Here is a 27366-nt window from a genome sequence, read left to right on the forward strand (position 1 = left end):
TCACATGTGATTGGGAAAAAAAAATTAAATTTTTTTTAAATTTTTTTTTAAAAATTTAAAAAAAAAAGTTTCGAAATTTTTTTTTTATGAATTTTTTTTTTTAAAATTTAGCATGTCAAATCCAATCACATGTGATTGTAAAACCCAATCACATGTGATTGTGGAACTCAATCACATGTGATTTTGCATATCAAATCCAATCACATGTGATTAAAAAAATTTCAACCGGAAACATACTTTAATCGGTGATTTGATCAAGTTTGTTAGCGTTTCGTGATCGTATCTTCAAAATTTTAGACTTTAATTCGGTGATTTGATCAAGTTTTGATCAAAAACTTGGTGTTTGAAGGTTTTAGCACAAATTTAGTGAAATTCGTCATTATTCGTCATTTTACTGAATTTTTTTTTCCAATCACATGTAATTGAATTTGACATGCGATAATCACATTTGATTGGGTTTTACAATCACATGTGATTGGCATGCACAATCACATGTGATTTACTGCATGTCAAATTTAATCACATGTGATTGGAAAAAAAAATTAAAAAAAAAAATTTCGAAAAAAAAAATTTGAAATTTTATTTTTTTCGAAAAATTTTACTTTTTTTTGAATTTTTTTTCCAATTACACGTGATTATCGCGCCACGTGTCGCAATCTGATTGGTCCCTTGAATCTCAACTTAAAAATTGGTCTCATTTGAATATTTCTCATATAAATATATATAAACATAAAATGCAAGTATATAAAAACATGCCACTTTTTATGCAATTCAAAGCACGAGCTTTTGACTCCCCTACTTACTATTTACTAACCCGGGCGGGGTAAGGCACTGAAAGCTATCAAGATATCTCCGTGTAACATTGAATTCCCATGAATTGGCTTCCAAAAGTTGCAGTTTCTTCAGTTCTTCTTCGATAGCATATAGAATATGAGGTGAGATTTTCTCCTTGTTTGCATCGATTCTAACCCGATACTTATCTGCAACAAAAACAAACTTATTGTCCAAGAGTTACAGTTATATGTAAAAATCGGTTTTAAAAGCAGGCGGTAAATCTTACTAAATCGAAGATATGAACCGGTCCACGTGTATAAATAGGTAAAAAGTCAGATTTAGTCCAGTTAAAGGTCAGATTTATTCAATCAAAGTTGGAATAAGTAGATCAAAAGTCAAAGTGAGTCAACATCTGTGAATTAGCCGATTAATCCCTACAATGTCCCGACTGATCAATTCCCGATTAGTGATTTTTACAACTTGCATCCACATCTTATAAAAATGAACAAGAAAGTTACCAATGAGTGCTGTTTTTTCATCTATTTCAAGCCCTAATTCCTGCATCAAGATGGGTTATAATCCGAGGAATTTGAAAGGTGGTGCAAACATAAATTGCAGAAATAGAGAAGAAAAAAAAAGAAGCCACCTTTTTGATAGTCTTAAACTGTTCATTTAACAAATATTGGTGCCGTTCCTTGATTACTTTCTCTTTGATAGATTTTGCTATGCATTCCTAAACAAAAAACAAAGAACAACATTAAATAAAATGATATAAAAACCTATTATTTTTTTCTAAATATGCATGTAATAAATCATCGGAACTTGCCTGAGTCTTATGTATCTCCATTTCTTTCTTCAATAGCTCCAGACTTAGTAACAACCGTTTGTGCACCTACATTGACAATTATAAGGATACTTTTAATCAGTATGCACCAAAAATACCTTTACGGAATATTAAATGTTACATACATCTAGCTCTTCAAGCACTTGCTGACATTGTAGTTTGTTGGAATAAGATATTGCAGCAGCAAAGTCTGCTAATTTTGGATAATTAGAATCACCAATAAACTGTAAAAAAATATAAGAAAAAAGTTAGCACCGTAATTTGGTTAATCTTTTCAATAAGCTAGGTACACGATAAAAGCAGATGGAAATGTAAAAGTATTTCAGATTGATACAGACACATAACATATACCAATCAAACTTTCTTAAATTCGTTATGGAATTAATTATCTAACCATAAACACCAAATAAGACAACATTTGTAAGTTTTAACACGACCCCTCCAAAGAGAACACGTCTTCATAACATCTCTAATGGTTGTTAAGACCTCAAAAGATGTTGCCTTACACACATCATCATCCTTGTCGTATGCTGAATTCTGAAATACAGAGAGATTTATACAAATATAAAACCCTGCGAGCGAGTGATAGTGATGAAAAGCATTATCTATCATATTTCCTACCTTAAGATGATCCACTTGGACAGTAAGGGGATCTTCACTGACCTGTTTATAATGCAATGGTTACATTACAGTCTAACAAAAGAAAATGATAAAAAACAGAGTAAAATTATGTTCAAATCGAGTTACTTATATAAAGAAACTATCCACTCAAATCCACTCACCATCTCTGTTATCCGAAGCCGCTTATGACCGATAAGAACAACCCGATCTCCTTGAATACTTGTAATCTACAGTACTTAAAAAGATCAAAAAACATAAAAAGTAATATATAGTATGTTGGAAGCTTTGACGAGCCCAACACACCCACTATAGAGGATCTAGACTATACTAGACTCACTACACCAACACTTTGACGTTGATTAGCCTTTAATTTTATAAATCCTTAGTGCACAATAATACTTAGGCGACAGTGTCGACCATATATCGTTCAGGCGGTATAACCGATCATATATCACTTAGACGGCAGAGCCGACCATATAATAAGAACAACACAAGTGCACTAAGAACTTAAACACAAACTAAGGCTTAACCGGAAAACTTAACAAAGAACACTTTTATTAATACAAAATACAATTACAATATTACTTACTTACAAGCTTTTCTTCTCTACTCACACTCTTCTCACTTCTTACTTCTTCTCTACTTCTCAACTCACTCTTTTCACAACTTATACACAAATGAAATCTTCACCCCTATTTATACTACTCCATGGAAGTTTCTAGAGACTAGATATTTCCATGGATATATAAAAATATCTAGATATTTTTATACATATAAATATCTAGATATTTCTTACACATATAAATATCTAGATTTTTCTTTACATTTTAATATCTAGATATGTTTCATATACATATTAATATCTAGATATTTTATCCATATACATTTACTAATTCCATATTATTCTAAATTTGCATTGTATTTTAACACTCCCCCCTCAATGTAAATTTTCTTCCAACGATGTCTTGCAGACCATTCCAAGTGCTTCTCTGAATTTTTCAAACTTTGGTTTACTTAGGCTCTTGGAGAATATATCTGCAACCTGTTCATCTGTCTTTGTTGGCACCATCTTGATTTTTCCTTCAAGGACCTTCTCACGAACATAGTGATAGTGCACTTCTATATGTTTTGTTCTTGCATGAAAGACTGGATTTTCTGCTAGTCGTATAGCTGATAGGTTATCGCAAAGAAGATTTACTTGATAATCTGTTGATTGATGAAGATCTTCCATTAGTTGTTTCAACCATGTAATTTCTTGTGTTGCTGATGATGCCGATCGATATTCTGCTTCAGTGCTTGACAAGGATACTGTTGGTTGTCTCTTGCTGCACCATGATATTACTCCTGATCCAAGACTAAACATGTATCCAGTTGTTGACCGTCGTGTATCATAGTCTCCAGCGTAATCGGCGTCACAATATCCAGTCACGTGACATTCTTTTGTTTTCTTGTATAAAATAACAAAGTTGATAGTGCCTTTAACATACCTTAAGATGCGTCGTACAACATCAAGGTGAGGCTTCTTCGGATTGCTCATGTATCGACTAACCACTCCAACTGCATAAGATATGTCTGGCCGGCTTAGTGTGAGATAAATAAGACTTCCGACCATCTTTCGATACATGGTAACATCTTGAAGACTTTTTCCTTCATCTGCTCGTAGTTTTGTATTCGGATCCATCGGAGTTGAGATAGGTTTACAATTAAGCATTCTGTACTTTTGTAAAAGATCTCGCGCATATTTCTGTTGTCCCAGAAATAATCCTTCTCTTTTCTGCTCTATTTCGAATCCAAGAAAATGTTTGAGTTCTCCAAGCTCCTTCATATGAAATCTGATAGACAGATTCTCTCTTGTTCTTTGGATCTCCTCATAGTGATCTCCCGTGATGATTAAGTCATCCACATATACTAGCACTATGGCTAGTTTTCCTTGATTTTGTTTCACAAATAAACTAGAATCTGAAGGAGCAACTGTAAAACCACTTTGTACCAAGAACTCACCAATTTTCCCGTACCAAGCTCTTGGAGCCTGCTTTAAGCCATATAGTGCCTTCTTTAATTTGCAGACATGCTCAGGATGGATCTTGTTCTCAAAGCCTCTTGGTTGCTCCATATAAATTTCTTTGTCAAGTTCTCCATGTAAGAAAGCGTTCTTGACATCCATCTGCCACAACTTCCAAGATTTGCTAGCGGCTAAAGCTAGTAGAGCTCGAATTGTTGTGATCTTTGCCACTGGACTAAACGTTTCTTCATAATCCAGCCCATATTGTTGAGAAAAACCACTAGCAACAAGTCGAACTTTATACCTTTCAATGGAGCCATCTGATCGAGTCTTCACCTTGTAAACCTATTTACAAGATATTGGTTTTACATCTTTTGGCTTTGGAACTAAACTCCATGTCTGGTTTTCTTTTAGTGCATTAATTTCTTCTTCCATCGCTTTCTGCCATTCTCGATTTTGCGCTGCTTCTTCATAAATAGAAGGCTCAATAGGTATTGATTCATCCACATGAGCAGCATTGGCATACCTTGGATTAGGTTGTCTCGGCCTTGGTGACCTCCTTAATTCTTGTGTATGCTCCTCGACTTCCTTTTGGCTTGGACGAATCTCCTCGGATATAGATTGATGTACACCTGTTTTCTATGGACTCTTTTCCTTAGAGTACGACCCTTCTCCTTCTTTTATTGGATCCAATATCTGCTCTTTAGGTTCTTCTTTTTCTTCTGGACCTTTGATAGTGCTCCAAATGAACATATATTTAGTAGCAATATCCTTCCGATATGTAAAGTTTTCAGTTGCAATTTTTCTATTTTCAAGTAATATTCGTTTAAATAAATAAGTGCGAAGACAAAAGGCGAAAACGAAGATTTGAAGACAAAAACGTCTAAAAAGCTCAAATGTACAAGATACAATCCAAGTGGTTCAATTTAATGATGAGAAACGTCTAAAAATTACAAGAGTACAAGTTACAAAACGCAAAGTACACGATATAAAATAGTACGCAAGGACGTTCGAAAATTCGGAACCAGGACATGAGTCAACTCTCAACGCGCGACGCAACGGTGCAAAAATTACAAGTCAACTATGCACATAAATAAAATATAATATATAAATAATTCTTAAAAATTATATATATATTATATTATTATTTAATAACGTCGACAAGCAAAGATCCAAAATGATGTGAGCTGGAAAATCAAACTCCGCGACTCGCGGAGTTTGAAGGCTTAAAATGTCGCGACTCGCGGAGCTGCAAAATTCAGAAATGGCCTATAAAAGCTCGAGCATTCTGTCGATATTTTTACACAATAATAATAATACTCTGTAAGATATAATAAATAAATATATATATAATATATATATATATATATATATATATATATATATATATATATATATATATATATATATATATATATATATATATATATAGGGTAGTTTTATATTAGACTAGTTCGGGTTATGTAAAGGTTATTTTACGGGTTTTTGAAGTCGAAATTCTATCCGTGTAACACTACGCGATAAATACTCAATGTAAGTTATGTTCTCCTTTTTAAATTAATGTCTCGTACTTAAGTTATTATTATGCTTATTTGAGCCAAAGTAATCATGATGTTGGACTAAATATTAAAGACGGGGTAATTGGGCTTTGTACCATAATTGGGGTTTGGACAAAAGAACGACACTTGTGGAAATTAGACTATGGGCTATTAATGGACTTTATATTTGTTTAACTAAATGATAGTTTGTTAATTTTAATATAAAGATTTACAATTGGACATCCCTATAAATAACCATATACACTCGATCGGACACGATGGGCGGGGAATTTATATGTACGAATAATAGTTCATTTAACCGGACACGGGAATGGATTAATAGTCACTAGAATTATTAAAACAGGGGTGAAATTATGTACAAGGACACTTGGCATAATTGATAATAAAGTATTAAAACCTTGGGTTACACGCAGTCGATAACCTGGTGTAATTATTAAACAAAGTATTAAAACCTTGTTATATTTTAAGTCCCCAATTAGTTGGAATATTTGACTTCGGGTATAAGGATAATTTGACGAGGACACTCGCACTTTATATTTATGACTGCTGGACTGTTATGGACAAAAACCATACGGACATATTAAATAATTCAGGACAAATGACAATTAACCCATGGACATAAAACTAAAATCAACACATCAAACATCATGATTACGGAAGTTTAAATAAACATAATTATTTTATTTTATATTTCATCGCACCTTTAATTATTCGTCATTTATATTTTTTGTTATTTATTTTATTTTGTTAATTAAATTTACTTTACGCTTCGCTTAAAATATAAAATAGACAAACTGGTCATTAAACGGTAAACCCCCCTTTTATATATTATTATATATATATATTTATATATTTTTGTACAAATGTAATTATATAAAAATATAGTGTAACCGTCTCCCTGTGAAACGAACCGGACTTACTAAAAACTACACTACTCTACGATTAGGTACACTGCCTATAGTGTTGTAGCAAGGTTTAGGTATATCTATTTTGTAAATAAATAATTAAAACTTGTGTAATATTTCGTCGTATTTCGTATTAAAATTAAGTAAATCGGGTGAAAAACTATATTTTTGTAAAAATATATTATTTCTTATTTCGTAAAAATATTTTCTTATTTATTATAAGTGTCCAAAAATAAAAAATAAAAATAAAAAATTTTAAAAAATTAAAAATCGAAAAAAAAAATATATATATTTATTTTTTTAGATTTCTATTTATAAAATTATAAAGTATTTATATTTTAGTTTTTAAATATAAGTTTTATTTAATTAATATAAATATTAAAAAAAAACGAAACTTGTCATTTTATTTTCAAATCTCCGCGACTCGCGGAGTTTGTTGCCAGGCGGAACCGCGACTCGCGGAGCCGCCTTGTCAGGCCACCACAAACCCTAATTCGCATTAAGTACGGAGTAATTATTATTTATTATTTTTTTTATTTAACCCTATTTATTTAATTATTATTATAATTAGTTTAGTTTTATTAATTAATTTGTAATATTAATTATAATTAGTTTTAATATATATAAAAATTAATACTTTTATAAAATAAATATAAAAATAATATTTTTATAAAAATAAATAATTTTATCAATTTTAAGCTTAGTTTTATTTTTGTATCTTTTTATTTGTTTAATCGTAATATTTGTATTTTTGTCGTTTGTATCTAGTTTTAAGATTAGTGTTTTTATTTCTAGATTTTTAGGATTTGCCGTAAAATTCCTTAAGTGCTTATTTCTTTAGACTAAAATTTAGGTGCTTTAGAATTTTGCGACGCTGTTTATAAATTTTAGTACCTTTTAAGTTACGATGCGCTATTTTCTTATTTTTATTTTTCGACGTTTTTTGACGCTCAATCTTTTTCTTTCTTATTTCTCGACGCTTTAGTTTTTAGGACTTAGAAATTTTCTCTACTTCTTATCTAATTCTGCAAACGGAAAGAAAAATTATTTTAAGCGGTTAAATTGATAGACATCCAAATTTTCTACTTCGTAATAATAGTTGGATTTGTTAGTGGCTGAGTTGTGAGCTTCCGATTTAAAGGGTTCTGGCTCCCTGCTGCATCTATTGGCTATTCGAAACGTGGGCAAAAGCAGAAAAGTCTATTAATTTGATAACTTATATAATTTTTTTTATTTTATTTTATAACTAATAGGATAATTAGTAAATGCACCACATTGTAGCTAAAATTTGGTAATAAACGCATTATGGAAAATCTCGAAAATATCTTAGAAACTCTTTATGACATCCGAAATCAATTTCATCAATACTCTCAAACAGGTGTTGATGACAATTCATTCGGTCAATCTTGGATCACGAATGACGAAACAATAACTGGTTGTGAAATATGTGGAGATTATCACTCAACATGGGAATGTTATTATTACGTTCCTATGGAAAATTATGAACCCATAGAACCTGAATGGAATGATTATGAGGAATACAATTCTAATTGGGATTATTCCCAAGAATATATCCAAACTCAACAACCAGAGGACGAGAAAAAGTATGTGTCTGAAAATTCTTTAGATTATATGAAAATCAAACTCGAAGAACTTCATGCTCAAAATGAACAAATGAGAGAGTTTGTAAATAGGCAAGTTGAAAATCTATCAGATTATACAGCTGTTGATCTGAGGAGTAGTGTGCAAGAAAATCTCAGATCATCGAATTTTGATGAATTCGAGAGCTCCGAAATCACCAACTATCCCGATGATACTTTTTATTCAGTCTTACCAATTTCACAACATATCGACACATTAGCCTCTACCGACAAAATCATCGATCCATCAATGAATGAAGAAGAAGTAAGGGTGACAAATTGGTACTCTTGGGAAAACGATAACGTTGAAAATTTTACCCCCGAGACCAAAATGGTGAGACCAATAAGTACCATTAATGAAGAAGAATTTGCTTTGATCCCGAAATTCACCATTCCACAACCTTCCAACCCAATATTCTCAATAGACGAGTCATCCACCGGAAATGAACTACGAGCTGTAATAGATAATGACACCTCGAGTTGTAAGACCCGAATATTCGTAGTGTACATATGTGTATATGAGTTACTCAAGTTTGGGGTTTTTGTTGCACATAATTAAAAAGACAAAAGATGCTGAACAGGGAGGTCGCGCGCCGCGCGGCTAGGTGGCTCGCCGCGCCATCTGTCTGCGACAGATTCCTTTCTTCTTTTTAAAATAGATATTTTGAGGGCGATTGTGTAATTTTACTTTGGGGCCGAATTTAATACCCTAGATCAGTTTTGGGGAGCTCATTTACTACTCCCACAACAACCTCATCTTCTCCAATTAAATTCTAGAGAGAGAGTGCAATCCTTGAGAGAGAAAGATCCATTAAAGGGTAAAAGAGGTTGAATCGGGTCTCGATGCAAGTTATAAAGTCGTTCATCTAGTCGATAGCTACGTGGTGATTGTGTTGGTAAGTTATAAAACCCAATTTCTTACTTTAATTGCTTTAAGGGTTAGGGTTTGGGCTAGTGATGAACCAAAGACCCATTTTGTTAGTATTTTGGGGATTTTGGGTGAATATGGGTTATGAAGGCTCATTGATGACTAACCTAGGGTTTGAATGTGTTAATTGGACTTTTGAGTCTTAAATTTAGTTAGTTAGTGCTAGAACACTTTAATAATATGTAAATGGGTGTTATTGGGTATGGATGACCCAAATGGGTGTGTTGACCTTGAAATGGGTCAAATGAGTCTTTAATGACCAAAGTGGCCTAGCAATTATGAAAACGAGTTAGCCTTGTGACCTAAATGTGTTTTAAACCCATCTTGACGAATGATTAGGGTTTTGGTGTGTGTTGACCCAATTTAGGGTTAAGGGTGCAAATGGGTTGAAATTACACCATTGGGTCAAAATGGCTTAGAATGGTGAAAGAGTTTGGTTGACCGACTTGAGTTTGCGTTTGATGATGTGTATAATATGATAGGTACGTTACTTTGAGGTCTTGCAAGCTCGGGTATCTTTTCACAAGACTTTGAGGTGAGTGGAGTAATTATATGCGTATGTATATAATGTATCTATTTGTTGTAGCGTGAAAGGTGTAGTGTTGAGGTGTTAAGACACCACGTTTCACGTGAAGAGTGTAGCATCGAGGTGTTAAGATGCCACTCGGGTGTAGCATCGAGGTGTTAAGATGCCACCTAGGAGTGTAGTGTCGAGGTGTTAAGACACCACTCCGTAAAAATAATGAGTGATGCATCGAGGTGTTAAGATGCCACTCGGGGTGATGTGCCGAGGTGTTAAGGTGCCACCCTAGGGGTTAGTGGTGCGAGGTGTTAAGTGCCCTAACGGATGTTATGAACACCGATGGCGTTTTCGCGAGCGCCGTTCCCTTGTACTATTGGTCGACCATGGTTATTTGTGTTGTAAGCATATTATATTATTCGAGTTATATTCATATGCGGTTATTATGCTAGCTTGTAGTATTGGTGATTTATAGCTCGTTATTGTGACGGTAAGCTAAGTGTGTATGCTAGCGTGTTTGCGGTTTGGTGTGTAAGTGTATGCAAGTAGGTATAATTATATATGTATTCGTATAATTATTGCATTCACTAAGCTTTGCTTACCCTCTCGTTGTTTACCATTTTATAGGTTCGGTTTTGGACAAGGGTAAGGGCATCGTTTTGGACTAGAGATTCCGCTTGATGCTAGGGGACGCTTTTGGCTTTAGTAGCTCTTGGAGTTTGACCGATAGTTGGGTAGTTTAATCCCAAACGCCATGCTCATTGTGTAGTTTGGAACTTAAACTTTTTGGTGGTCGAAACTCGTAGATTGTATTAAACTCGTAAAACGGCCGATGTGGGCCCCACTTGTAAAACATCATTTTTATGTTTGAATCGTGATAGTTTTACATATTTGAATGTGTGGTTAAAAGCGGGTCGTCTAAAAATGTCGGGAACTAGCCGATCTTTTTCGCATTTTAAAACTTTCCGGACAGACCACTTTGGCGCGCCGCGCCCTTACCTGGCGAGCCGCGCGGGTATGCTGCACAGGAAATTTTTTTTTTGTATTTTCGCGTGGTTTGGTCGAGGGTTGGTTTGGGTTGTTACAAGTGGTATCAGAGCATGGTCTAAGGGATTTAGGTGACTTGAGATAGGCGCCTAGACTTAGACTTTTTGTGTGCGCGTTTATGCGGGACTTGTAGGACTTTGGGTCGGATCGGGATGGTTAGTGCATAGGTTTATGTGAACTAATCATGCGCTATTTGTTGTGTTGTGTTTAGCAATCATCAAGCGAGATGGACGTTGTACTAGCGAGTTAACGCGACGTGCTCGCGTAGTAATGACTAGCTACCATCACTACAATTGCAAATCGTGTCAAACAAGTAATGTACGACGATTGTTGAGTGAGATGGAGTAGTGTGGAGTATATGTATGTATATATGTAATCTGTCCTTCCGTTTTGTGGTTTAACCTAATTCGTTTTATAGAATGAAGACGAGAAACGGTCCCGAACATGATAATGGAAGTACAAGCGGGGACGCCGAGTTCTCAACCAAGGTTGAGGCCATCTTTAAGAAGTTAAAATCGGATTTTCTTGCGGACGTTCGAAAGGTCTTCCAAGATTCGGTTGATGAGCAAATAACCGATCTAATTAATGAACGAATGAAGGCCACTATCGAAGAGGCCCTTGACGCTAGGAATATCTACCCTCGCGGTGAAGGAGGTGAAGGAAGGCGGGACTTCCACTACAAGAACTTCAAGGATGCTCAACCCCCGATGTTTAATGGGGTGCGAGATCCTTTAAAAAGTACATGTTGGATCTCCGATATTGTGGGAGCTTTCCGTACCGCAGAATGTCCTCCCAAAAGGAAGACGAGGTATGGTTCTAGCATGTTACGCGAAGAAGCTAAGTTGTGGTGGGACGATAAAATCAACTTGTATGGTGAAGAACAATGTATGGGCTTGACATGGGAGGAGTTCAAGAAAGAATTTTTCAGAGAATACCGAACTTCATCCGATCTCGATAGAATCCGGGACGAGTTGCACCATTTGCAACAAGGTTCCATGGATTTGGTTACCCTCAAGTCTACATTCTTAGCAAAGACTCGTTTTTGCCCGGAATATGTGGGTGATGATCATAAGCTCATGAAGGATTTCTACCGTACTTTGAATGATGAGTACAAGGGGAAGATTAGTCGGGGTATGGCTAAGTCTTTTGATGAATTGTTCGAGTTGGCTCAGGGTTTTGAGCCGGAGGTTCCAAGAAAGAGTGATTTCATGTTTTCCAAAAGAAAGTTTGAAGGTTCTAGTTACTCTAACGCCTCAAGCAAGAAGAGCAAGAGCAAGAGGGGGGCCGAAAGTGTCAATAGTACGAAGAAGGGCACTACCGGCGGGTTTTCTTATACGTGCTACAACTGTGGGCAACCTGGTCATATGGCTCGTGAGTGTCCGAAACCACGTTCCGGAAACAAAATTACTTGTTTTAATTTCGGCAAAGAGGGGCATAAGAAGCCGGAGTGTCCCGATTTGCGAAATGATAATGTGAAGTGGTTAGAGAAGGTGGCGGGTACGGCTAGGGGTCGCAACTACTTGATGACTAATGATGAAGCCAAACAATCGAACGAAGTTGTCTCAGGTACTTTCATGGTTAATTCTAATCCGGCGAGGATTCTTTTTGATAGCGGTGCAAATTTTTCGTTTGTGTCTCCTAAATTTGTGCCTAAACTTGATAGACCATTAGCTAAGTTGAGTCGTCCGGTAGAAGTCGAAATAGCGAACGGCAAGACGGTGCTAGTGGTTGATGTGTGTGAAAATTGTGATGTTGTTTTTGGTGCCGAAACCTTTAAAATTAATCTTATTCCAATGACCTTGGGCGACTTTGATATTGTCATTGGTATGGATTGGCTTGATCGTTATAGAGCCGATATTGCATGCCATGATAAGTTTATTCGTGTGAAGACCCCAAGTGGGGGAGAGTTGATTATTCATGGTGATAGGCGGAGGAGACCGGTGCCGATATGCACTTTTGCACGGGCACATCATCATGTTGTTACCGGTGGCATGTCTTTCCTTGCTCATGTTGTTGATACTCGTGATGAGCCGCCACCCATTCGTGGAATTCCGGTTGTTAGTGATTTCGAAGACGTTTTTCCGGACGAATTACCGGGTGTTCCGGCGGAAAGACAAGTCGAATTTCACATCGAGTTGGTTCCGGGGGCTACCCCCATTGCTAAAACTCCTTATCGTTTAGCGCCAACGGAGATGCAAGAGTTGTTAAATCAAATTCAAGAATTGCTCGAGAAGGGTTTTATTCGACCGAGTGCTTCACCGTGGGGTGCTCCGGTGTTATTTGTGAAGAAGAAAGATGGTAGTATGCGTATGTGCATTGATTACCGTGAGTTGAATAAAGTGACGATCAAGAATCGTTATCCATTACCTAGGATTGACGATTTATTTGATCAACTTCAAGGTGCAACGTATTTCTCTAAGATCGACCTACGGTCTGGCTATCACCAAATGCGGGTCCGTGAGGAAGATATAGAGAAAACGGCTTTTAGAACGCGGTATGGGCATTTTGAGTTTATGGTAATGCCTTTTAGCCTTACGAATGCACCGGCGGCATTCATGGATCTTATGAACCGAGTGTGCCAACCTATGTTGGACAAGTCGGTAATAGTGTTCATTGACGACATACTAGTCTACTCGAAAAGTATGAACGAGCATGAACGTCATTTGCGTGAAGTATTGAAGACGCTACGAAAGGAGAAGTTGTATGCTAAGTTCTCCAAATGTGAATTTTGGCTAAGGGAAGTCCAATTCCTTGGTCATATTGTGAACAAAGACGGTATTCAAGTAGATCCGGGGAAGATAGAGACGGTGAAGAGTTGGGGACGACCGACTACACCTACGGAAATCCGAAGTTTTCTCGGATTGGCCGGTTATTATCGTCGGTTTATCCAAGACTTTTCTAAGATTGCTTCTCCATTAACGAAGTTGACGAGGAAGAATGCTAAGTTTATTTGGGAGAACGAACAAGAAATTGCTTTTCAATTGTTAAAAGTGAAGTTGTGTCAAGCTCCGGTGTTAGTATTACCGGAAGGTGTGGAAGATATGACGGTTTATTGTGATGCTTCGCTAAATGGGCTCGGGTGTGTTCTAATGCAAAGAGGTAAAGTCATCGCTTATGCCTCTCGATAATTAAAGGAACACGAAACAAGATATCCGACTCATGATCTTGAGTTGGCGGCGGTAGTGCATGCATTGAAAATTTGGCGCCATTACTTGTATGGTGTCAAGTGTACGATTTATTCGGATCATAAGAGTTTGAAACATCTCTTTAATCAACGAGATTTGAATTATCGCCAACGTAGGTGGATGGATGTGGTGAAAGACTACGATTGTGAAATACTTTATCATCCGGGTAAGGCGAATGTTTTCGCGGATGCGTTGAGTCGAAAGAGTCAACATCCAGCGATAAAAGTGGGGTCGTTACGTTTGATTATTTCCAACGATTTTCTTGAGAAGCTTGGCGAGATTCAAATAGAGGCTTACGTTCACAATAAGCATGTGGAACGAATTGTGGGCCAATCGGAGTTCATTACTATGGGCCCGCGTGGTTTGTTGTCCTTTCAAGGAAGGGTGTGGGTGCCTAAGATGGGTGATTACCGACGGGTGCTACTTGATGAAGCACATAAGTCAAAATATTCCATTCATCCGGGCGCGACAAAAATGTATCATGACTTGAAGAAAGATTATTGGTGGCCGGGCATGAAACGTGATGTTGTGAAGTATGTTGAGCAATGTGTCACGTGTTTACAAGTAAAAGTCGAACACCAAAAGCCGTATGGTAAGTTGCAACCGTTAGAAATCCCGAAATGGAAATGGGAGCACATTACCATGGATTTCATTACAAAGTTACCTAAAACGGCGAGAACCCAATTCGATTCGATTTGGGTTATAGTTGACCGATTGACAAAAAGCGCTTTGTTTCTTCCCATTAAAGAAGCGATATTGTCGGAGACCTTGGCTAAGTTGTTTATCAAGGAAGTGGTCTCGCGACATGGGGTTCCTATATCTATTATTTCGGATCGAGATACCCGTTTTACATCTCGGTTTTGGGAAAAGTTTCATGAAGATATGGGTACGCAATTGAAGTTGAGCACGGCGTATCATCCTCAAACGGACGGTCAAACCGAACGTACGAATCAAACTTTGGAAGATATGTTACGAGCGTGCATCATTGACTTCGGTGGTAGTTGGGATGAGCATTTGCCTTTGGTGGAATTCTCGTACAATAATAGTTATCATACTAGTATCGGGATGCCACTTTACAAAATGCTTTCTGGGCGTAGGTGTCGAACTCCCGTTTGTTGGGGAGAAGTGGGTCAAAGAGAGATCGGGAGTACCGATTTGGTTTTAGAGACAAATAGCAAGATCGATTTGATTCGGGAACATTTGAAGAAGGCTCAAGATAGGCAAAAGTCGTATGCCGATAGACGTAGGCGATTGATTGAGTTCCAAGAAGGCGATATGGTGATGCTTAAGGTTTCGCCATGGAAAGGTATTATTCGATTTCGAAAATGGGGAAAGTTAGCTCCTCGGTTTATTGGACCGCTCAAGGTTTTAGCTCGTGTTGGTGAAGTTGCATATCGATTAGAATTACCCGAAGAGCTTGCAGGGATCCATAATACATTTCATGTTTCCCACCTCCGTAAGTGTCTTGCGGATGATTCCTCATGGATGCCTTTAGACGAGATCGAGCTAAACAACAAGTTAGAATATGTCGAAGAACCGATTGCTATCCTTGACGAGAAGGTGAAAATGTTGAGGAATAAAGAGGTGAGGACCTTTAAGGTTCAATGGCGATGAAGTAAAGGTTCCGAGTTCACTTGGGAGCCCGAAGAGTTAGTGTTAGTTTATCTTCCCTCGTGTCATGCGGCTGAGATTGCGAGGACGCAATCCGAATAAGTGGGGGAGAGTTGTAAGACCCGAATATTCGTAGTGTACATATGTGTATATGAGTTACTCAAGTTTGGGGTTTTTGTTGCACATAATTAAAAAGACAAAAGATGCTGAACTGGGAGGTCGCGCGCCGCGCGGCTAGGTGGCGCGCCGCGCCATCTGTCTGCGACAGATTCCTTTCTTCTTTTTAAAATAGATATTTTGAGGGCGATTGTGTAATTTCACTTTGGGGCCGAATTTAATACCCTAGATCAGTTTTGGGGAGCTCATTTACTACTCCTACAACAACCTCATCTTCTCCAATTAAACTCTAGAGAGAGAGTGCAATCCTTGAGTGAGAAAGCTCCATTAAAGGGTAAAAGAGGTTGAATCGGGTCTCGGTGCAAGTTATAAAGTCGTTCATCTAGTCGATAGCTACGTGGTGATTGTGTTGGTAAGTTATAAAACCCAATTTCTTACTTTAATTGCTTTAAGGGTTAGGGTTTGGGCTAGTGATGAACCAAAGACCCATTTTGTTAGTATTTTGGGGATTTTGGGTGTATATGGGTTATGAAGGCTCATTGATGACTAACCTAGGGTTTGAATGTGTTAATTGGACTTTTGAGTCTTAAATTTAGTTAGTTAGTGCTAAAACACTTTAATAATATGTAAATGGGTGTTATTGGGTATGGATGACCCAAATGGGTGTGTTGACCTTGAAATGGGTCAAATGAGTCTTTAATGATCAAAGTGGCCTAGCAATTATGAAAACGAGTTAGCCTTGTGACCTAAATGTGTTTTAAACCCATCTTGACGAATTATTAGGGTTTTGGTGTGTGTTGACCCAATTTAGGGTTAAGGGTGCAAATGGGTTGAAATTGCACCATTGGGTCAAAATGGCTTAGAATGGTGAAAGGGTTTGGTTGACCGACTTGAGTTTGCGTTTGATGATGTGTATAATATGATAGGTACGTTACTTTGAGGTCTTGCAAGCTCGGGTATCTTTTCACAAGACTTTGAGGTGAGTGGAATAATTATATGCGTATGTATATAATGTATCTATTTGTTGTAGCGTGAAAGGTGTAGCGTCGAGGTGTTAAGACACCACGTTTCATGTGAAGAGTGTAGCATCGAGGTGTTAAGATGCCACTCGGGTGTAGCATCGAGGTGTTAAGATGCCACCTAGGAGTGTAGTGTCGAGGTGTTAAGACACCACTCCGTAAAAATAATGAGTGATGCATCGAGGTGTTAAGATGCCACTCGGGGTGATGTACCGAGGTGTTAAGGTGCCACCCTAGGGGTTAGTGGTGCGAGGTGTTAAGTGCCCTAACGGATGTTATGAACACCGATGGCGTTTTCGCGAGCGCCGTTCCCTTGTACTATTGGTCGACCATGGTTATTTGTGTTGTAAGCATATTATATTATTCGAGTTATATTCATATGCGGTTATTATGCTAGCTTGTAGTATTGGTGATTTATAGCTCGTTATTGTGACGGTAAGCTAAGTGTGTATGCTAGCGTGTTTGCGGTTTGGTGTGTAAGTGTATGCAAGTAGGTATAATTATATATGTATTCATATAATTATTGCATTCACTAAGCTTTGCTTACCCTCTCGTTGTTTACCATTTTATAGGTTCGGTTTTGGACAAGGGTAAAGGCATCGTTTTGGACTAGAGATTCCGCTTGATGCTAGGGGACGCTTTTGGCTTTAGTAGCTCTTGGAGTTTGACCGATAGTTGGGTAGTTTAATCCCAAACGCCATGCTCATTGTGTAGTTTGGAACTTAAACTTTTTGGTGGTCGAAACTCGTAGATTGTATTAAACTCGTAAAACGGCCGATGTGGGCCCCACTTGTAAAACATCATTTTTATGTTTGAATCGTGATAGTTTTACATATTTGAATGTGTGGTTAAAAGCGTGTCGTCTAAAAATGTCGGGAACTAGCCGATCTTTTTCGCATTTTAAAACTTTCCGGACAGACCACTTTGGCGCGCCGCGCCCCTACCTGGCGCGCCGCGCTGGTATGCTGCACAAGAATATTTTTTTTTTTTTGTATTTTCACGTGGTTTGGTCGAGGGTTGGTTTGGGTTGTTACACGAATTTCACCCAATTGGGTAATAGAGGTGAAACCTTTGATCCCGAGAATGAACGGAAGGAAATGTTAGGAATTGTCCGCCCTATAATATGTATGTCGATGTATATCGATCCATTTGACCAAGAACCAGAAAAGAGACATATCCATTTACTAAAAGCTACACTTAAAAAAGAATTAAGTAGTGACGATCGGGAGAGTCTAAACTTTAAACCCATTGATATATTATACACCACCCGAGATGTAAATAACTGGCTCACTATTCTAATTCGTGGAACTTATTCTACCGACTTCACATGTCGTCAGCTAAGTGTGGGGAAGTCTAACCCCACTTAACGTTAAATTAGGGGTTCGGGTTAGTACATAACTAGTTAATAAAAATGCACTATTAGGGTAAAAGACGCATTTTCAAAAATTAGCAAACAGTCCAGAAAAGCAACCGTTTTTGAAGAAAAACATGTGTGATAAAACAAGAAGGAATGAACGATGAGGCGCGCCATCTATCATTCGACGAGCTTTGTAATTACAAACTGGGTATTTTTAATCACTTTTCTACACTTATCACCCTCGTGAATTTATAATTATAGTCTGATTTCATGCAAATGAGGGCATTGCATGATCTCAAGTGTGGGGAAAGGTTATAAATTCTCTCGGGTTTGCACTTAGTTTATTTGCCAAATTTTGTGAAAATTTTAAAAATTTTCAAATAAATGAATTCAAAATCATGTTTTTACATATTTATGAATGATGAAAATTAGGTGTTAATACCGAAATTATCGTTACCTCGGAAAGGACATAAATTGAAAAACACCCTAAAACGATTGAATTCATTTAAAATGGAATAAAGGAGAATAAAAAGGCAAAGAAAGAAACTAAGTGTGGGGAGAATGTACCAAGTTATTCAATTAAAAACTATCTATCATATGTTTCTGTAAAGTTATTGCAGGTACTTTTGTTTTGAACGATTTTAATCAGTTTTACCCGATTTACTGTAATATATTTGAAATAAAAGATGGATCTACACGATGAATCAATTCCATCATTAAAAGGAAGTAAAGTCTTCCGAAAAAGACACGCGCTTCTTGATTTAGGTCAGAAAGTTGTCGTCCAGACCAGCTGTAGGTTGACGAAAAATCTAGAAAGGTCATCACTAAAATCAGCAAGAAATCCACGGACCTCAGCATCAAACAGGGTCGCCAAGTGGTCAGATTTATCCTAACCATGAGAAGGATTTATCTCGTACAATGAGGGGCACCGTGCAAATTAGCTTGATAAGACTAATGAATCAGATCCCCAGAAAGGATAATCTCCTTAAAGATTAAAAATCAGCTTTTAAGCCTGATATTACTCAATCCTTGAGATTGACCTTAAAGATTGAGAATTACAAACTCATGGAATTCAAAGATATCTAAACTCGAGCTTGAACGAGAAAATATTTTGATCAAAATTAAAACCGATTTGTTTTCTGAAAACCTATTTTCAATGCGTTCATTACCATTGAACGTAAAATCCTAGGAATTCACCTGAAATTCATTAGGTCACCTGAACCAAATCGGGTGTCAACCGTAAGAACGGTGGTTGCATAGCATGGTCGGAGACAGGACCTTGTGCCAGACCAAAAAATCATAGGATGATCTTTACTATTGCTCCTACAAAGGATAGTACTAGCATCCGACACGTTTATAGACCATAATCAAAAGCAAGTCACGGGACATTGCCTTAACAGTTGCTTGTTCATCGCTTTCCTTTACAACCGGATGGTAGTTTACCGAAAGGTAATATACGGAGCAAGTATACTGGACGTGTTGCTTTCCTAATACAAGGTTAGCAAGTGGGTGACACAAAACCATAAGTTTTGAGCCAAAATTTTCAAATCTGAAACCCACAAAAACATTTTGCAAACACCGGGGAAAGGTTATTCCGGAAAACTTATCTAGGGTAAAAGCTAGAATAAATTTTCAAAAGATCAAATGTTTTCATAAAAATCCAATTTCCTTAAGGATCTAAATTTTCATAGTCATGTGGGACTGTAAACCACATCGTTACTACCATTGTTCATACCGCCATATCAAAATCACTGATGTACAAAGTGTGAAGAATAAAGAAGTGATTCGTGTGATGTATTATATTATTTCAAGTTATGTATTGCTTGAGGACAAGCAACGTTCAAGTGTGGGGATATTTGATAGTGCTCCAAATGAACATATATTTAGTAGCAATATCCTTCCGATATGTAAAGTTTTCAGTTGCAATTGTTCTATTTTCAAGTAATATTCGTTTAAATAAATAAGTGCGAAGACAAAAGGCGAAAACGAAGATTTGAAGACAAAAACATCCAAAAAGCTCAAATGTACAAGATACAATCCAAGTGGTTCAATTTAATGATGAGAAACATCTAAAAATTACAAGAGTACAAGTTACAAAACGCAAAGTACACGATATAAAATAGTACGCAAGGACGTTCGAAAATTCGGAACCAGGACATGAGTCAACTCTCAACGCGCGACGCAACGGTGCAAAAATTACAAGTCAACTATGCACATAAATAAAATATAATATATAAATAATTCTTAAAAATTATATATATATTATATTATTATTTAATAACGTCCACAAGCAAAGATCCAAAATGATGTGAGCTGTAAAATCAAACTCCGCGACTCGCGGAGTTTGAAGGCTTAAAATGCCGCGACTCGCGGAGCTGCAAAATTCAGAAATGGCCTATAAAAGCTCGAGCATTCTGTCGATATTTTTACACAATAATAATAATACTCTGTAAGATATAATAAATAAATATATATATAATATATATATATATATATATATATATATATATATATATATATAGTATAGGGTAGTTTTATATTAGATTAGTTCGGGTTATGTAAAGGTTATTTTACGGGTTTTTGAAGTCGAAATTCTGTCCGTGTAACACTACGCGATAAATACTCAATGTAAGTTATGTTCTCCTTTTTAAATTAATGTCTCGTACTTAAGTTATTATTATGCTTATTTGAGCCAAAGTAATCATGATCTTGGACTAAATATTAAAGACGGGGTAATTGAGCTTTGTACCATAATTGGGGTTTGGACAAAAGAACGACACTTGTGGAAATTAGACTATGGGCTATTAATGGGCTTTATATTTGTTTAACTAAATGATAGTTTGTTAATTTTAATATAAAGATTTACAATTGGACGTCCCTATAAATAATCATATACACTCGATCGGACACGATGGGCGGGGAATTTATATGTACGAATAATAGTTCATTTAACCGGACACGGGAATGGATTAATAGTCACTAGAATTATTAAAACAGGGGTGAAATTATGTACAAGGACACTTGGCATAATTGATAACAAAGTATTAAAACCTTGGGTTACACGCAGTCGATAACCTGGTGTAATTATTAAACAAAGTATTAAAACCTTGTTACAGTTTAAGTCCCCAATTAGTTGGAATATTTGACTTCGAGTATAAGGATAATTTGAAGAGGACACTCGCACTTTATATTTATGACTGATGGACTGTTATGGACAAAAACCAGACGGACATATTAAATAATCCAGGACAAAGGACAATTAACCCATGGGCATAAAACTAAAATCAACACATCAAACATCATGATTACGGAAGTTTAAATAAGCATAATTATTTTATTTTATATTTCATCGCACCTTTAATTATTCGTCATTTATATTTTTTGTTATTTATTTTATTTTGTTAATTAAATTTACTTTACGCTTCGCTTAAAATATAAAATCGACAAACCGGTCATTAAACGGTAAACCCCCCTTTTATATATTATTATATATATATATATATATTTATATATTTTTGTACAAATGTAATTATATAAAATATAGTGTAACCGTCTCCCTGTGGAACGAACCGGACTTACTAAAAACTATACTACTCTACGATTAGGTACACTGCCTATAGTGTTGTAGTAAGGTTTAGGTATATCCATTTTGTAAATAAATAATTAAAACTTGTGTAATATTTCGTCGTATTTCGTATTTAAATTAATACTATTTCATATACACCTCGCATTACATCAACCTTCTTCTAATCCATGAGATTCTGAAAGCTCTATATTTTGAGGTGACCACCATGAAGAAGCTTCATCAAATACCACATTTCTTGAAGTATGACACTTTTCGTTATTTAGATCACAACATCTCCATCCTTTTCTTGATTCATCATAACCGACAAAAATGCACCGAATTGCCTTTTTATCAAATTTGCTTCGGAGATGATCTGGCACGAAGACGTAGCATACACATCCAAAAACCTTGAGATGGTTGACGGTTGGCTTGATCTTCCATAATCTTTCATACGGTGAAATATGCCCCAACTTTTTTTGTGGAAGCCTATTTATCACGTATGATGATGTTCTCATACATTCAGCCCAAAATCTTCCTGGCACATACTTACCATGAAGCATACTTCGACAAGTTTCAGCAAGATGACGATTCTTACGTTCTGCCACTCCATTCTGTTGTGGAGTATTAGGGCAAGTTAATTGCCTTCTGATCTTGTGCTTCTCAAGATACATATTGAACTCAGTCGAAAAATATTCTCTTCCATTATCAGTGCGTAAGCACCGAATCTTATAACTGAGCTCACTTTAAATTTTGTTCCTGAACTCTTTAAACTTCATAAAAGTCTCCGACTTTTCCTTCATGAAGTAAACCCACACATACCTTGAGAAGTCATCAATGAATGTCACCATATATTTCATTCCTCCAAGTGATGTTTGTTTCACTGGGCCAAAGACATCTGAGTGTATGAGCTGTAGTGGTATCTTGGACTGATGCGCTGACTCCTTGAATGTCAATTGGTGAGCTCTGCCAAATTGACATCCAGCACATATTGTATCTGTTCGGATATCAATTTGAGGAATTTTTCTTCTTATTGGTGAAGAATGCATCTTCTTCATCTTTTATGGTTACTTCATTCATCTGCTTGGCTAATGCCTCTTGATTAGCCAATAGATTCTCCAGCTCTATTAATGATGGTTGAGTAGGCCATCCTCTCACAGCGGCTATAAATCCATTATACTCGGATCTTAAGCTATGGATGATAATTCTCTTCATCCTTGCATCACTCACTTTCTCTTCAGGAGCAAGTTGAGATATCTCACGACAAATAGAGTTCACCTTAGTGAAATACTGGGAAATAGACAAACTTCCTTGTGAGATACCTGCGAGCTCATTTTCCAAGAGCTGGAGGCGTGCTTCATTCTTCTTTGAAAATAATTTATCAAAAGTTTCCCAAGCTGCCTTTGGTGTTTTCTCGTCACGGATGTGCTCCAATAGATCCTCCTCTATTGTAGTCTTCAATATAAATAAAGCCTTCCCAGCCTTGATGTTCCATTTTCTCAAGGCTTCAACATTTTCTTTTGGTGGAGGCGTTGTGTCACTGCCAGCAACTATTTCCCATAAATCCTGTCCTTGTAGGTAGGATTCTATACAGGTCCGCCAATAACCATAGTTGTGGTTATTGAGACTCTTGATTCCACTGCTCGTACTTGCAAGATCTGCCATCTGACGTCCAATAAGCTTGGTCCAACGTCCAATAAGCTTGGTCCCAGACCGATGAGCTTTCACAGTCCCTAACTGTGCTCCTACAGAATCTCCTTTAGAGCTTCGATGAAGTAAACGTCCAACGTTTACCGATGTTTTCCTCCACTAGAAATGGTCCCGAACGACCCGCTCTGATAACAATTGTTGGAAGCTTTGACGAGCCCAACACACCCACTATAGAGGATCTAGACTATACTAGACTCACTACACCAACACTTTGACGTTGATTAGCCTTTAATTTTATAAATCCTTAGTGCACAATAATACTTAGGCGACAGTGTAGACCATATATCGTTCAGGCGGTATAACCGACCATATATCACTTAGGCGGCAGAGCCGACCATATAATAAGAACAACACAAGTGCACTAAGAACTTAAACACAAACTAAGGCTTAACCGGAAAACTTAACAAAGAACACTTTTATTAATACAAAATACAATTACAATATTACTTACTTACAAGCTTTTCTTCTCTACTCACACTCTTCTCACTTCTTACTTCTTCTCTACTTCTCAACTCACTCTTTTCACAACTTATACACAAATGAAATCTTCACCCCTATTTATACTACTCCATGGAAGTTTCTAGAGACTAGATATTTTCATGGATATATATAAATATCTAGATATTTTTATACATATAAATATCTAGATATTTCTTACACATATAAATATCTAGATTTTTCTTTACATTTTAATATCTTGATATGTTTCATATACATATTAATATCTAGATATTTTACCCATATACATTTACTAATTCCATATTATTCTAAATTTGCATTGTATTTTAACATAGTACAAGATTACCACGACTAATTAACAATATTCGCATCACACGTACCTGGGCCAGCGTACCTACTTCATGTAGACGGTTTAATAAATCTTTGCCCTTAAGCTCATATATACTTTTCTCTGTATGTGAGCCGGTCGGCTCAGATCTTGTGTCATCCTTTACAAGAAACCCACCAACGTAAGGAGCTTGTTGTTCCCCATTATTAACCAATGAAGCTAGTAATTTAGCATCCTGGAAGGTATAATTGCATAAGTAGAAGTTAGAAAAACACATTATGATACAGAAGTAACTTCTGATGAATGTAAGGTTATAAGGTCGGATGAAACATGGAGGCAGAACTTGAGTTGTAAACAAAACAAGTAAACTTCACTGTGGTTTGGGATGGGATTAGCATCAGGGGTGGATTAATGAATTCAGTGTCGTTTACATGTATTTATATATGGTTCAGTATGATCAATTATGGATTTCCTATGTTTTTAACCTCTTTTAATGGAAGAATTTAATTTGAAGTTGTAGGAGGCTTTGTTGGAGAAGACAACCAATTGACCCCCACTTTTTCTACCAATTTCATATGAACTCCTTTATTTCTTTTCAAGTCCTAAACTATATAAAACACCAATCAAGCCCTTATTTTAGTTGAATTACTATTATATATTTAATACTAGTGAAATGACACAGTGGAACCACGAGTTTGTTTAAACAAAACAGTTTAATGATATATTTTAGGTGTTAAGTGAATGTAAATACTAATGTCTTTTAATTTAATGAACCGTGGAACCAAGGATTCCAACTAAGAAACTTTCCGTTTTCACAAACATATTGATATACTTAATTTGGTAAGAATAAATGAATTACATTTATTCTCCCGCCACCCTTTTTCAATTTTCATCATAATTACTATTTTTCTTGTTATAAAAGCCTACATTACAACCTTTTATTGAGGTATTTCGCATACATATGTAAGGTAATTATACCTATGTACTAAAACACACCCCGGATTTTTGTCGCTTCAGTTGTTTCGGATTGTCGTTTTGAGTTTGCGTTCACACTACAAACGGTCCCTCAACTTCGGTTCAATTTACACAACGGCCCCTCAAGTTTACACTTTTACAGGGGTAGAAAGTGTAAATATATAATTTTATTAAAATAAAAGAAACTAATTCCACCCGAATTTATAACGGGCTCTATCTTCTCGCTCGGTGTGAGTTAAATTTTTTCGAGACCACCGTTCAACTCGAAAAGATCTGACGAACCCAACAGGGCTAATTATATGCGAAACGGACACTTCTCAAAAAACGCTAAACACCTCGGGCTATTTTCAATACATATACATACACTTATAGTACACAACCCAAATTACCTACCTCATATCGATCATGTTTCCATTTTTTACACAATTTTCCTGATGTTAAAAATGCATATGCCATTAGATATACTAGATACTAACGACGTGTATCCAAAAACACCCGTAGCAAAGCGTTTTTATTTCCGTAAATACATAACGCTACGTTAATTATGATTATGTAACCCGAAAGGCACCGCGGCATCGAGCGGGCCACTTTCTAGTTAATCCCGTAAAGAGAACCCATATTTGGATAATAATAATATAATAATTATAATTATAATTATAATTGTATTTATAATAATTATAATTATAATTATAATTATAATAATAAAGTTTGCTTTAAAATTGAGTATTTATATTTTTAACAATAATTATTAGTAACAATAAATGTCTCTTGAAATTTTTTCAAAAACTAAAATAGAATTATTATACGAAGTTTGTACAATATGTTTCAAAGTTTGTACATGTGTTCATATGGTGTTTTGTGAAAGAATATACAATTTGTTTTAAAGTTTGTACATATGGCCATGAGGGTGTTTTATTATGAGCTTGTACATAATGCTAACCATATTATGCATATGGTTATGAGGGTATTTACCATAAGGTTGTACATAATGTTTCAAATATTATATGTATGGTCATAAGGGTGTTTTATCATAAGGTTGTACATAATGCTTCATATATTATACAATTAACATGTTAATATTTTTATTATATATAATTAATTATTTTAATTTTAATGACATCATCATGGGGCTTAGATTTTTTCTATTTATTTTTGAATTTAGTTTTAAGCTTAAATAATCCTTATTTATGATATCATCATTTTAGAGATTTATACAATACTATAGATATTTGTTATTATTAAAACTGAAAAGTTAAATAAGATTTCTAAATTACTAACTTGAATAATAGATAATAGACATCATCATAATATCATATCATAATATACTAATATAATACTAATATTTAAAATACAATGTTATATCTTTTAACTATTTGCGAAAATTTGACATTGTATGTGTATATTTAGAGACTATAAATTCTAAGATAACAAAAACTACTTCGTATTGGACCACAGATAACGCGGTGTTCGTAGCTCTACTCACTGTGACATGTCTCCACAAACGCCTCACAAACGCCCCACAAACACATGTAATGGGGTTTGTGGCTAAAATCCTCGAAGGCGTATGTCAATCAAAATTAAATGCCATGTTAGCGTCATCCTTTCCTACAAACGCCCCCCATTACAACTCCTCCCTTCCCTTGTCATAGCCATTTCAGCGACAATACCCAAAAGTACCTCTTCCACTCCACATATGCGTCACCATTATCCGCGGTCTTAAGAGCTACTAACCCAATCAGAAACAAAAGCAAAGCAAAGCAAAGCAAAGCAAAAATGTCAGTACCTTGATATATGTTGGGATACAAAATCCTGGAAATAATGGTCGATGTGCTAATGGCAATGCTAACACCTGCAAATATAGAGATACATAAATTACACAGATTAAAAATAGGAGTATTCATTTATTTGTTCTGTAAACTGAATACACACGAATCCTAAAATTGTACTAAATCAACACCAAGTAAAGAAATAGTAGAACCTTAACAATTTCATGTGGCTGTTTCATTAGTGTAGGAAGCATTGCCGCAGCTGATTTTGATTCAACAGCGGGAACACACTCCGAACCGAGTCCATCACTAGAATCCGAACATAAAAAACGTCTTTGTAACAAACGAAGCACTCTCCCAAGGTGTGAGCGTGAGGGTAAACCTGATGTAAAATTGGCTTGTTGTAAGCACGAAGAAGACCTTAAACTCTTCAACAT

General features: G+C 36.1%; 1 protein-coding gene across 1 annotated transcript; it reads right to left on the reverse strand.

The window, feature by feature from the left end:
- Positions 1-795: 795 nt before the first annotated feature.
- Positions 796-27366, reverse strand: LOC139902189 (lon protease homolog, mitochondrial-like). The gene is made up of 11 exons (XM_071884841.1): positions 27142-27366; positions 26947-27012; positions 24241-24423; positions 2401-2466; positions 2240-2281; positions 2040-2155; positions 1744-1849; positions 1601-1666; positions 1421-1507; positions 1293-1332; positions 796-980 (listed from the first exon to the last, which is right to left on the reverse strand). The coding sequence occupies exons 1-11, from the start codon at positions 27364-27366 to the stop codon at positions 796-798; spliced, it is 1182 nt and encodes a 393-aa protein (XP_071740942.1).

The sequence above is a fragment of the Rutidosis leptorrhynchoides genome, chromosome 3, assembly GCF_046630445.1.
Source record: "Rutidosis leptorrhynchoides isolate AG116_Rl617_1_P2 chromosome 3, CSIRO_AGI_Rlap_v1, whole genome shotgun sequence".
Taxonomy (NCBI): domain Eukaryota; kingdom Viridiplantae; phylum Streptophyta; class Magnoliopsida; order Asterales; family Asteraceae; genus Rutidosis; species Rutidosis leptorrhynchoides.

Excerpts from the sequence above, each read along its gene's own strand:
- LOC139902189 (XM_071884841.1), bottom strand. The coding sequence starts at position 27,366 with ATGTTGAAGAGTTTAAGGTCTTCTTCGTGCTTACAACAAGCCAATTTT. Across the intron at positions 1,508-1,600 it reads TGGAGATACATAAGACTCAG|GAATGCATAGCAAAATCTAT; the intron begins GCAAGTTCCGAT and ends TTTTTTGTTTAG. Across the intron at positions 981-1,292 it reads TGAAAAAACAGCACTCATTG|ATAAGTATCGGGTTAGAATC; the intron begins GTAACTTTCTTG and ends TTTTTGTTGCAG.